This window comes from Panthera leo, chromosome C1 (assembly GCF_018350215.1).
Source record: "Panthera leo isolate Ple1 chromosome C1, P.leo_Ple1_pat1.1, whole genome shotgun sequence".
NCBI lineage: Eukaryota > Metazoa > Chordata > Mammalia > Carnivora > Felidae > Panthera > Panthera leo.
Genome location: NC_056686.1, coordinates 41,358,032 through 41,372,010, shown reverse-complemented (window position 1 = coordinate 41,372,010; position 13,979 = coordinate 41,358,032). Strand labels below are relative to the sequence as shown.

The 13,979-nt window shown below is 35.7% G+C and overlaps 1 protein-coding gene and 1 pseudogene across 2 annotated transcripts in view; both read left to right on the top strand.

Annotated features, from left to right (window-relative positions):
- The window catches only part of NRDC (nardilysin convertase), a 101,537-nt gene that overhangs the window by 28,982 nt on the left and 58,576 nt on the right, over nucleotides 1-13,979 (top strand). For both annotated transcript variants that reach the window (XM_042951285.1, XM_042951284.1), the window contains exon 2: nucleotides 10,905-11,214. In XM_042951285.1, coding sequence (XP_042807219.1) covers nucleotides 10,905-11,214 — 310 coding nt within the window. The remainder of the gene's footprint in view (nucleotides 1-10,904; nucleotides 11,215-13,979) is intronic.
- On the top strand, nucleotides 159-2,121 carry LOC122227089 (annotated as a pseudogene).

Genomic DNA, 13,979 nt, shown 5'->3' with positions numbered 1-13,979 from the left:
GCGGACTGCAGGAGACTGAACTGTATCTGCCTCTATTTCCAACAGGCTCATGTTCGTTCAACTTTCACTCATGAAAAAAAAAGCCAGGAAAATTTTATTAATCCTTTTTTAAAAAAAATTTAATATAAAATTATAGCAAAAAAAAAAAAAAAAAAAAAAGGAACCTGAACTTTAGTAGCACAACTGGAACAATCTGCAGCGATGGCAGCAGCGGTGGGAGAAGAGATTTAATTTAGTTGATTTTCTGTGGTTGTTGGTTGTTTGCTAGTCTCACGGTGATAGAAGCTGCACAGTTTTTCGAAGGGACTGAGAAGCTGCTGGAGGTTTGGTTCTCCAGGCAGCAACCTGACTTAAACCAAATATCTGGGGATCTTCGCACTATCCCAAGATCCGAGTGGGACATACTTTTTGAAGGATGTGCAATGTTCAATCATAAGTGTGACAAAAACTGACAAGCAGGAAGCTTATGTACTCAGTGAGAGTAGCACGTTTGTCTCTAAGAGTCGTTTCATTTTGAAGACCTGTGGTACCACCCTCTTGCTGAGAATGTTGGTTCCTCTGTTGAAACTTGCTAGGGATTACAGTGGATTTGACTCAATTCAAAGCTTTTATTCTCGTAAGAATTTCACAAAGTCTTCTCATCAAGGGTACCCACACTGGAATTTCCAGGAAGAAATAGAATTTCTTAATGCAGTTTTCCCAAATGGAGCAGCATATTGTATGGGACGTGTGAATTCTGACTGTTGGTACTTGTAAACTTTGGATTTTCCAGAGACTCAGGTAATCAGTCAGGCAGATCAGACCCTGGAAATTCTGATGAGTGAGTGACCCAGCAGTTATGGACCAGTTCTACATGAAAGATGGTATTACTGCAAAGGATGTCACTTGTGAGAGTGGAATTCGTGACGTGATACCAGGTTCTGTCATTGATGCCACACTGTTCAATCCTTGTGGGTATTCGATAAATGGAATGAAATCGGATAGAACTTACTGGACTATTCACATCACTCCAGAATCAGAATTTTCTTATGTTAGCTTTGAAACAAACTTAAGTCAGACCTCCTATGATGACCTGGTCAGGAAAGTTGTGGAAGTCTTCAAGCCAGGAAAATTTGTGACCACCCTGTTTGTAAATCAGAGTTCTAAATGTCGCACAGTGCTTTCTTCACCCCAGAAGATTGAAGGTTTTAAATGTTTTGCTTGCCAGAGCGTTATGTTCAATGATTACAATTTTGTTTTTACCAGTTTTGCTAAGAAGCATCAACAACAGCAGAGTTGATAAGAACAAATGCAAAAAGAGAACACACATAGAAGGAGGTGGTGGCTGCTTTTTAGATATTGATATCGGGAGCCATGCTTTCCATAACCACCACCTTGTAGCTGCAGAAAGCCCTAGATGTAATGATAATGTAATCATTTTGAATTATATGCATTATTATATGAAGGAGTTAGATATCTTGCATGAATGCTCTCTTCTGTGTTTAGGTATCCTATGCCACTCTTGCTGTGAAATTGAAGTGCATATAGAAAAAACTTTCTACTATATGAAACTTTACAACACTTGTGAAAACAATTCAATTTGGCTTATTCACAATGTAATATTTCTCCATGTATCATCCAAAATTCCCCACAGACAAGGCTTTTGTCCTCATTAGGTGTTGGCCTCAGCCTAATCATCTGGGACTGTTCTATTAAATTGCTGCCAGGATTTTACATCCATTTACCTCCACTTTCCAGAACATATTCTCTACTAATATTACTGAAACCAATTTCTACTTCATACAGATGTTTTTTGCAACAGCGTTTAAAATTTATCTTCCATGAGCCGAGTCCTCTTTAAGAAATAATTGCAGTTATCCATTTTGTGTATTACTATTTTAACATTATTGCTTCTTGTACCTGTACTTTTTTAAAAATTGATTTCATTCCTTGCCATGGTGTCTTGCCTCCTGACCCCCTCTCAATAAAGCAATACACTGTTAAAAAAAAAAAAAAAAGTGTTGATAAAGAGCATTTTTTCCCCATGGCTCTTTAAATGGACTTGGTGTTGATTTATGAAAGATAACCCTCTATAAAGCTAAGGGCTTTGTGTGTGTGTATGTGTGTTCTTAATTTGTTGAGTAGTGGGTTTTGGATTTTTATTAAATTTTTATTATATAAATAATAATGGAACATACTTTTATTACAAAAGATTGAAAAAGTACAGAAGTGATAGACTATAGACAAATTTTTAAAGCATGGAAATTCTTTGTATCCTGCTCTACTTTTATTCCTCTCTGTACATATATGTGTTACATTTGGTTTATACCTTTATATATATTTAATGTGTACAGGTGTACACATACTTTTCTTTTTAATGTTTATTTTGAGAGAGTAAGAGGAAAGGGGAGAGAGGGTGAGAGAGACCAAGTAGGCTGCACACTCAGTGCAGAGCCTGACATGGGGCTCGATCCCATGAATTGTGAGATCCTGACATGAGCTGAAATCAAGAGTCCGAGGCTTAACCAGCTGAGCCACCCAGGTGCTCCTGTACACATATTTTTATTTGTTTCTATAAAAGTAGGTGTTAGATTTTATCTGATATTTTGTTTCATTTAACAGATATTAAATACCTGCCATGTATCAGGCATTAACCTTCTTCTGTTCATTCAACAAATCTTTAAATGGTTCGTAAGTGCCAAACAATGTCTCTTAAAACGTTTACTAAGTGCCAGACAATGTCTGTGGTGCTGGGGATATGGCTGTGAAGAAAAAGAAGAGCTCTGCTCTCAGAACTAACATTCTAAAGGTGTAGACAATAGAAAGACGGGAAGGAAGGGAAGGAAGAAGGAAGGGAGGGAGGAAAAGTTAGAAGGAAGGAAGGAAGGAAGGAAGGAAGGAGAGAGCCAAATGTTGAGAAAAAAGTAAAAGGATAAAAGAGCATAGAGATTAGGGTGCTATTTTAGATAGTGTGGTCAGAGAAAGTTTCTGAAAAGGGTAAATTTCAGCAAAGACTTGAACTAGATGGAACAGTCATGCAAATACTGTCCTTGGGATAGCGCTTTAGGACTGGGAGTAGCAAGCCCAAAGGCCCCAGTGTGAAGCCTGTTGGGAATGTTCTTGAAACAAGAGTCATTTGGTTAGAGCAAAGAGGATGAGGGAAGAGTGGAGGGAAAGCAGGTTGGAGAGGTAGTGGGTGGACAGATTATGTGGAGCTTTCTAGGCTCTGGTAACGATTTTGGATTTTATTCCAAGTATGACAGGAAGCCATTGATGATTTTTGAAAAGTGAAGTGCCTTGTATTAGTTGTTAGGATTGTTTTGACAAAATACCACAGACTGGGTGCCTTAAACAACAGAAATTTACTTTCTTACAACTTTGGAGGCTAGAAGTCCCAAGATTTGAGTGTCAATAGTTAGGTTTCTTCTGAGGCTTCTATGACTTACAGGTGGCTGCCTTCTTGCTCTGTCCTCATGTGATCTTTTTTCTGTGTAGATACATCTGGTGTCTTTGTGTCCAAATGTCTTTGTCTTATAAGTATACCAGTCAGATTGGATTAGGGTTCACCTCAATGGCCTCATTTTAACTTAGTCATATCTCTTTAAAGGTTCTATTTCTAAATATAGTCACAGTCTGAGGTACTAGAGGTTAGGACTTCAACATATGACTTTGGGAGAACATAATTTAGCCCATAACACACCTGATCTGCTTTTTCAGACTGCTGAGGATAGATTTTTAAGTTTATTTTGAGAGAGAGATAGAGAGCATGCACGGCAGGGGGAGGGACAGAGAGGGGGTGAGGGTATCTCAAGCAAGCTCCATGCTGTTAGTGTGGAGCCTGATGTGGGGCTCAATCTCACACTGTGAGATCTTGACCTGAGCTGAAATCAAAGAGTCAGATGCTTAACCCACTGAGCCACCCAGGCTCCCTATGATCTGTTTTTCAAGTGGAATGCTTAGGATTACTTTGAAAGTAGAATGCCTCCACCCACCCCCACCCTTTTCTTTTTCTGGTTTTGAAAATTTGAAGCTAGTAAAAAAACCACATTTTACAAAGGCTGTTTGGGGTGTTCCCCCCCACCCGATTTTTTTTTTTTTTTTTTTTTTTTTACATGCCTTGATGTTTGCCTTTTGAAGATTCTGTGTCTTAAGATTTATCCTAGGATGCATTTCTTGACAGATTGTTCACATTCTTAGAAAATAGCTCTTTGATTTTAACATATCCTACTGCTGTTGAGTTGATTATTTGGCACAGAGGAGCATGACCTGACTGGCCTATTATTAATGAAGTTCCTTTGATTGTTACTTAAGAAATCTATAAGACTAATATTTTATTTTTATTTATTTTTTTAACGTTTATTTATTTTTGAGACAGAGAGAGACAGAGCATGAATGGGGGAGGGTCAGAGAGAGGGAGACACAGAATCTGAAACAGGCTCCAGGCTCTGAGCTGTCAGCACAAAGCCCGACGCGGGGCTCGAACTCACGGACAGCTAGATCACGACTTGAGCCGAAGTGGGACGCTTAACTGACTGAGCCACTCAGGCGCCCCAAGACTAATATTTTATATATACAAAAGAGAACACACAGCTTTTATGGTGCATAATAAACCCCAAAATGGATAACCTATTACTCAACTTAAAACTATTTCATGGGGCGCCTGGGTGGCTCAGTCTGTTGAGCGTCGGACTTCGGCTAAGGTCATGATCTCGCGGTCCGTGAGTTTGAGCCCCTTGTCACTCTCTGTGCTGACAGCTCAGAGCCTGGAGCCTGCTTCACATTCTGTGTCTCCCTCTCTCTGCCCTTCCCCCGCTCATGCTCTGTCTCTCTCTCTCAGTCAAAAATAAATAAAACATTAAAAAAAAAACAAAAAAAAACTTCAGGGGCACCTGAGTGGCTCAGCCTAAGTGTCCGACTTCAGCTCAGGTCATGATCTTGCAGTCTGTGAGTTCGAGCCCTGTGTCAGTCTCTGTGCTGATAGCTCAGAGCCTGGAACCTGCATCAGAGTCTGTGTCTCCCTCTCTCTCTGCCCCTCCCCAGTTCATTCTCTGTCTCTCTGTCTCTCAAAAATAAATAAAGGTTAAAATAAATAAAGGTCAAAAAATTTTTTTAAATAAAAAACAAAACTAGGATCTACTCTAGTGTTCTGCCACATGCCCCTTCCTCTACCCTCCCATGTTGTTTGCCCCCATAACTATTCTGAATTTTGTATTTATCATTCCTTTGTTTAAAAAGAAGTTTTATCACATGCATGTGTATAGCCAAATATAGTCTTTACTTTTCCTTTTTTTTTTTTGGTTTTATATAAATGATATTCATATGGTATATAATCCTTTGTGATATGCTTTTTATACTCATATTTTTAATTTAAAAATATTTTATTTATTTTTAAGAGAGAGAGCATGAACAGGGAGGGGCAGAGAGAGAGGGAGACACAGAATCTGAAGCAGACTCCATGCTCTGAGCTGTCAGCACAGAGCCCCATGTGGGGCTCGAACCCACCAACCATGAGATCATGATCTGAGCCAAAGTTGGACACTTAACTGACTAAGCCACCCAGGTGCCCCTATTTTTTTTTTTTTTTTTTTAAGTTTACTTATTTATTTGGAGAGAGAGAGAGAGACAGAGCTTGGAGGGAGGGGTAAGAGAGAGGGAGAGAGAGAGAATTCCATGACCTGAGCCAAAACTAAGAGTTGGACACTTAACCGATTGAGCCACCCAGATGCCCCTACACTTATTATATTTTTAAGATTTACTACATTTGTAGCTTTTTGTTGGATTATGTATTTTCCTGTATTTAAAAATTTTTTTTAAATCTTTATTATTTATTTTTGAGAGAGAGAGATAGAGTATGAGCAGGGGAGGGGCAGAGAGAGAGGGAGATACAGAATCCGAAGCAGGCTCCAGGCTCCGAGCTGATAGCACAGAGCCTGACGCAGGGCTCGAACCCACAAACCCTGAGATCATGACCTGAGCCGAAGTCGGGCGCTTAACTGACTGAGCCACGCAGGCGCCCCTGTATTTTTCTGTATTATAATATTATGTGAAAAAGAAATACATTCTGTGAACATACCACAGTTTCTCCATTCTGCTGTCACTAGACATTTGGGTTATTTCCATTTCAGTTAATAATTGAGCGTCTTGCCCTGAGTCTCTCCCTACTTTCATTTTTTGGTGTGGAGTTTAGGCTTCCTCCAGGGCTTCTTGGGAAGAAGTAATGTTTTATCACGTGTATTTAGGTAGGCCTGCAGTTCTCCTTTCTATTTTCTCCATTAGTCTAATTAAATTTACTTATTGTTTTCTAATAATTTCTAAAAACTTCTGATCTGCTAAGAGTGTCCTTTTCTATTTACTGAGTCTGTCATGATTTTATTCTCAAAACCAAAATGAAATATAACTTTTTTGGTTATTTAAATGTGATTTTTGGTATGAAAGTAGGTACATCTATATGTTCAGTCTTTCATCTTAAGTCATCTTTCTTTGCACATTATTCTTCCCAGTTTCTGCTAGACTGACTTTTTCTTTTTTTGTTGAATAAATATGGTATGTAACATTGTGTAAGTTTAAAGTGTATAGTATGTTACTTTGATAAATTTTTGTATTGTAATATTGCTGATACAGTGATGTTTGTCACCTTACATAATTATAGTACAGTATTTTTGTCTATATTCATTATACTGTGTGTAAAATTGCTGTGGCTTATTTGCTACTCATTATAAGTTTGTTCTCTTAAACACTATCACTCTTACTTCCCACCCCTAACCCCAATCCCCTTACAACCACCATTTTATTCTCTTTTTTACAGGTTTAACCTCTTTAGATACCACATATAAGTGATATATGTTTATCTCTGACTTATCTCATTTAGTATAATGTGCTCAAGTTCTGTCCATTTTGTCCTTTCACATGGCTGAATAATATTCCATTGTGTGTACATACCACATCTACTTTATTCATTCAATCATTGATGGACATTTGGGTTGTTTCCATATCTATTATGAATAGTGCTGCAATAAACATGGCAGTGCATATATCTTGTTGAATTCCTCTTTTCATTTCCTTTGGGTATATGCCCAGAAGTGGAATTGCTGCATTTCATGGTAGATCTAATTTTAATATTTTGAGGAACCTCCGTATTGTTTTTCATAGTAGTTGGACCAATTTGTATACCTACCATTAATGTTAAGGGTTTTCTTTTCACCACATTCTCTCTAGAACTTGTTGTCTTTTGTTTTCTTAATGATAGCTATTCTGACAGGTGTGAGATAATAGCTTATTGTGGTTTTTATTTGTACTTCACCGATAACTATGATGTTGAGCATCTTTTCATGTATTTGTTGGCCATTTTGATGTTCTCTTTGGAAAAGTATCTAGTTCTTCTGCCCTTTTTAAAATTGAATTGTTTTTATTATTAAGTTGACTTTTGTTCTTTATATATTTTGGATATTAACATCTTATTCAGTATATGGTTTGTAAAAATTTTCTCCTGTAGGTTGTCTTTCATGTTGTTAGTTGTTTCTTGGTCTGTACAGAAGGTTTTGGGTTTGATATAGTCTCATTTGTTTTTTGCTTTTGTTGTTTGTGCATTTGGCATTGTATAGAAATATCATTGCCAGGGACGTGCCTGGCTGGCTCAGTCAGTGGAGTGTGCAAATCTTGATCTTGGGGTCATGAGTTTGAGCCCCATGTTGTGTAGAGATTACTTAGATAAATAAATAGATGTAAAAAAAAAAAAAAAGAAAAAGAAAAAATCATTGCCAAGACCAATGGTGGTGAGCTTCTTTCCTACATTTTTTCTAGGAATTTTATGATATCAGGTCTTATATTTAAGTCTTTGATCCATTTCAATTTCTGTGAGCGGTGTGAGGTAGGGTCCAGTTTCACTGCTCTGCGTATGTTTCTCCAGTTTTTATAGTGTCATTTGCTGAAGAGACTGTCCTTTCCCCATTGGGTATTTTTGGTCCCTTTGTTGAGTATTGTTGACCATATATCCAGGGATTTAATTCTGGGCTCTCTATTCTGTTTTACTGGTTGATGTGTCTATTTCTGTGCCAGTATCATACTATTTTTATTACTATGGCTTTTGTAGTATAGTTTGAGATCCAGAAGTATGATACATCTGGCTTTGTTCTTTTTTCTCAGGATTGCTTTGTCTATTCAAAGTCTTTTGTGGTTCCACACAAATTTTAGGATTGTTTCTTCTATTTCTGTGATGAATGAATGCCTTGGATATTTTGATGGGGATTGCATTGAGTATATAAATAGCTTTGGGTAGTATGGTCATTTTAACACTATTAATTCTTCTGATCCATGATCATGGGATGGCTTTCCATTGGCATCTTTTTAAATTTCTTTCAGCAAAGCATTGTTTTCATTGTACAGATCTTTCACTTCCTTGCTTAAATTTATTAAGTATTTTATTGTTTTTGATGCTAATGTGAATGGTATTGTTTTCTTTATTTCATTTTCAGGTGCTTCGTCATTATTGTAAAGGAATGTAGTTAATTTCTGTATGTTGATTTGTAGCCTGCCAGTTTACTGGTAGTTTTTGGATTGTTTTTTTTCGGATTTTCTCTAAGATCATATGTTCAGCAAATAGTGGTGGTTTTTAATTATTATTTTATGATTTAGATGCCTTTTTTATCTTTGTCTTTCCTAATTGCTCTATCTAGGGCTTCAGTACTATATTGAATAGGAGTGGTGAGAGTGGACATCCTTGTTTCCGACCTTAGAGGAAATACTTTCAGTTTTTCACCGAGTATACAGGCATACCTCATTTTATTGCACTTCACAGATACTGCATTTTTTGCAAATACAGGGTTTGTGGCAAAGCTGTGTCAAGCAAATCTTTTGGCACCATTTTTCCAACAGCGTTTGCTCACTTCATGTTTCTGATAATTATCACAATGTTTCAAATGTTTTCATTATTATAATTGTTATGGTGACCTGTGATCAGTGATTATGATTTGCTGAAAGCTCAGATGATGGTTAGCTTTTTTTTTATCAATAAAGTATTTTTAATTAAGGCATATACATTTTTTCTAGACATAATGTTATTGCTTAATAGGCTACAGTATAATGTAAATATAACTTTTATATGCACTGGGAAACAAAAAAAATTCATTTGACTCACTTTATTGTGATATTTACTTTATTGTGGTGGTTTGGGATTGACCTGTATTTCAGAGGTAAGCCTATAATGTTAGCTGTGAGTTTGTCACATGTGGCCTTTATTATTCTGAGATATGTTCCTTATATGCCCAGTACATTAAGGGTTTTCATCATGAGAGGATGTATTATGTAAATAATATACAATGCTTTTTTTGTGTGTATGGAAATGATCATGTGATTTTTGTTTTTCATTTTATTGATGTATTACATTTCTGATTTGCATGTATTGAACCTCCCTTGCATCCCAGGAGTAACTCCCACTTAGTCATGGTGTATAATCCTTTTAATGTATTCTTGAACTCAGTTTGCTAATATCTTGATGAGAATTTTTGCATCTGTATTCATTAGGCATATTGGCCTATAGGTTTCTTTATCAGAGTAATGGTAGGTTCATAGAACTGGTTTGGAAGTGTTCCCTCATCCTTGTTATGTTAGAAGAATTTGAGGAGGATTTGAGGTGTTAATTCTTCTTTAAATGTTTGGTAGAATTCTCCAGTGATTCTGTCAGGCCAGAGTTTTTTGTGTTGGGAGTTTTTTGATTACTGATTCAATCTCTTTGTTATTGGTCTGTTCAGATTGTGTATTTCTTCCTGATTCAGTCTTGATAGGTTGTGTTTCTGAAATGTATCCATTTATTCTAGGTTAGGTATTTTATTGACATTGCATATTTTTCTGCTGTGATCTTTGTTATTTCCTTCCTTCTGCTAACTTTGGGCTTAATTTCTTATTTTCTAGTTTCTTGAGGTTCAAAATTAGGTTGAGATCCTTCTGATTGTTTAAAAAAAATTTTTTTTAATGTTATTTCTGAGAGAGGGGGGAATGAGCAGGGCGGGGGAGGGGCAGAGAGAGAGGGAGACAGAACTCAAAGCAGTTTCCAGGCTCTGAGCTGTCAGCACAGAGCCTGATGCAGGGATTGAACTCACGAACTGTGAGATCATGACCTGAGCCAAAGTCAGAAGCTTAGCCGACTGAGCCACCCAGGCGCCCCTCATTCTGAATTCTTAATACATGTATTTATTGCTATAAACTGTCTTCACAGAAGACTTTGTAGTTAGAGAACTACAAAACAAAGCCACAGAAGAGTTTGTAGTTAGAGAAACTACAAAACAAAAAAGAGTTTGTAGTTAGAGAAAATAGTTGGTATGATTTCAATCTTAAATTTGCTAAGATTTATCTTGTAGTCTATCATATGACCTGTCCTGGAGAATGTTCTATGTGCACTTGAGAAGAATGTGTATTGTGCTGCTGTTGGATAGAATGTTCTGTATGTCTATTGAGTACATTTGTTTTTAAGTGTGGTTCAATTCGAATGTTTCCTTGTTGATTTTCTTTCTGGATGATTTGTCTATTACTGATAGTGGGGTATTGAATTCCCCTATAATTATTGTATTGCTGTCTATTTTTCCCTTAAGATTTGTTATTATTTACTTAATATATGTTGTTGCTTGGGTGCTGGGAGCACGCATATTTACAATTGTTACATCTTTTGATGAACTGACACCTTTATCATTATATAATGACTTTCTTTGTTTTGAAGTCCATTTTGTCTGATAAAAGTATGGTGGGGCATCTGAGTGGCTCAGTAGGTTAAGTTGGCTTTGGCTCAGGTCATGATCTCATGGTTTGTGAGTTTGAGCCCCGTGTTTTTTTTTGTTTTGTTTTGTTTTTTAAATTCTGCTAAGATGATTACTTGTGTGACGTAATGAATAGCTGACTCAAAATGTTTGTGATTTTTTTTTTCCTCTTTTTTTTAGGTACATCAAATTACGGAATGGCTTGCAGGCACTTTTGATTTCAGACCTAAGTAATATGGAAGGTAAAACAGGAGATGCAACAGATGATGAAGAAGAAGACGAAGAGGAAGAAGAAGAAGACGATGATGATGACGATGATGATGAAGATTCTGGAGCTGAAATAGAAGATGATGATGAAGAGGGTTTTGATGATGAAGATGAGTTTGATGATGAGGATGAACATGATGATGAGGATCTTGATACTGAGGATAATGAATTAGAAGAATTAGAAGAGAGGGCAGAAGCTAGAAAGAAAACCACTGAAAAACAGGTGTGAATCTTGTCTATTATTATGTCTTTTTCTGATTTGGGAATTCTTTGGGATAAGTCCTAAATTCATGTTTTATTTCTTAATGTAAAAAAGGAAGTATATTTATCTTTTGATCTTTAGTAAAGGTCTATTTATTCTGTATAAAAATAATATTTAAAAAACATTTTGCTCTGATTAGGAAAGTATAAAAGCTCATTATAGAAATGAATGGAGTATGGAAACCAATTTGACAATAAATTTCATATATATAAAAAAAGAAATGAATGGAAAATAAAGAAAAACTCAGAATGTAATGATCTCATAATCATAAGTCTCAGAGGTTTTCACTGGTAATATTTGACGATCTGTGCAATTCTTAGCTTGGAATAGAGGGATAGGAGAGTATATTATCCTTGGAGGGACTGGAAAAAGAACAGGGTAGTGTAGAATTCTCACCTGGGCCTATGGTTCTAAGCATCCTCATGGATAATTTCCGCTTAGTAATTTCATGTATTTTTTCTCTTTTTATGGGGAGGCACCAAGTAAGTTGGAGGAATTGAAATAAAAATGGGCAGTTGAACTTTGACTCTTGAACAATGTGGGGTTTAGGGGTCCCCAACCTCCTGTGCAATTGGAAATCCATGTATAACTTTTGATTCACCTAAAACTTAACTACTAATAGCTTACTTTTCCCTGGAAGACTTACTGATAAACACAAACAGTTGATTAACACATATTTTGTATATGTATTATGTATTGTATTCTTACAGTAAAGTGAGCTAGAGATAATGTTATGAGGAAAATCACAAGAGAAAGTACATTTACAGTGTTGTATCTATTGAAAAATACAAGTTAAGTGGACCTGGGCAGTTCAAACCTATGTTGTTCATAGGTCAAGTATAATAACAATAAGTAAATATATCAATAGGGCTTGATAAGGAGAATTTTCCTCTCTAGATATCTTTTAAAGAATGCCTCCATTTTGCAGTAGGGAGTACCTATATTAGAGGATAATATTTTGGAGGCATTATAGTGGGATTGATCAGCAAATGTTTGTTAAAGCTAGTTTCTTGAATACTGATAATATATTCAACATGGTACAGTCAACATACAAATGAAGTAAGGTTCATATTATTAAGACTAAAATATAGATGTCAAATGTATTCTACCATAAGGTGGTCAGCCTTCAGAGATAAAAAGATGTGAGATATAGGTAGTGTAAATATGTTATGAGTAAATCCTTTTGATAGTCACTCTTCCTGGAAAAATTACTTTCTTAAAGAAGATTGTACCAGTTTTTTCACTTTTTTGTTGAAAGGGGATTGAGTCATGTCTGTGAGAAGCTATTTGCCCCTTGCTATATAGATTATGAGTAATGCCTGTTTTGGGGTAACATGTTAGGACAAGTGGTTTTAGTTGGAAAACTTTAGTTATAAAAACCAAAATACTGAAAAGAAAAAAATATATATACATATGCCACTTGATACTTTGTATTAAGGTCTTTATAAATAAATTGGGAACTAATACATTAATTTAAAATAGATCTCATAATTCCAAATAGAGCAATAATAGGAAGAAATTATATAAGTCACAAAGTGAAAAACACTAACAGTCAGGAAACCTGAGTTCTAATTCTGGCTCTGGCTCTATCTGGATGGTTTTATGCCTTTTCATTTTCTTATTTCTAAAACAACAGGATTAGATTATATAGGTAATTATTTTTTTAAGATTTTATTTTTTCTTTAAGTAATGTCTCCCCCAATGTGGGACATGAACTGAAAATCCTGAGTTCAAGAATCACATACTCTTACTGACTGAGCCAGCCAGGTGTCCCTAGATTATATACATAATTTTTAAGGCCTATTTTAGCTCTAAAACTGATTATGTTATAACTTAATAAGTGAATATTTCCTATCTAAAAGTTTCCTTCTATATCTGTTAGTAACTTTTCCATACTTTGGATTTCTTTATATCATCTGTCAACTGATAAGTAAAACTCTAGGGTTAAAGACTTGTTTTGACAGCTGATTTTATTGTCAAGACATAGTAAAATACTTTAGATTTATTATAGGGGTTGTAAGCCCCTTTGACTAATGAAGATGTGCATACAGTATTTTGGTACCCCTTTTTATTTTGCTTAGGTGGATCAAACTCTAAATGTTTACCTTTTTTAGAACAGCAAGATCAGATTCTAGTGCTCATTTAAAAATGGTTTAGATGCTGCCTTTTCTGAAAACTCAGTTGGTATATTCCCTCATATTGATTGATTGCTAATGTTCTAGGTCATATTAGAAAGGAATACAGGAACCTAATGTAGTTTGAAGATGAAATCAAATTGTTTATTCAGATGCAGTGGTTATACTAGTGAAAGGAAAGATCCTATGACTGATTGTAACATTGGAAATGATTTATATTCATGAATGAATAAGTGTATGCAAAAGGGAAATAGTCTATGTAAGAGATGGCTTAAAGAGTAGCTTAGGGTTTTTCAGTGATTTTATGGTTTGATTTTTATTTGAAAAATGTGGATCTTGTTTAAGGTAAATACGAAAGTTAATAAAAGAAGTGGGAAGAAATAATTTTGAGGTTTTTGGAGAACATTTACCTAATTAAGAATTAACTACTTACCTGAGGCATCATTTTTAGCCCTCTCCATCTTCATCTTCCCAAAAGGAAGTTGTTCTTGATCTGAAAGGTTGATAAACTAACAAGGTTGAAATTTAAGTATGATACATACAGAATTATGATTTGTTCAGGGTTTTCTTAAGTCAGTTCTCAAGTATGAA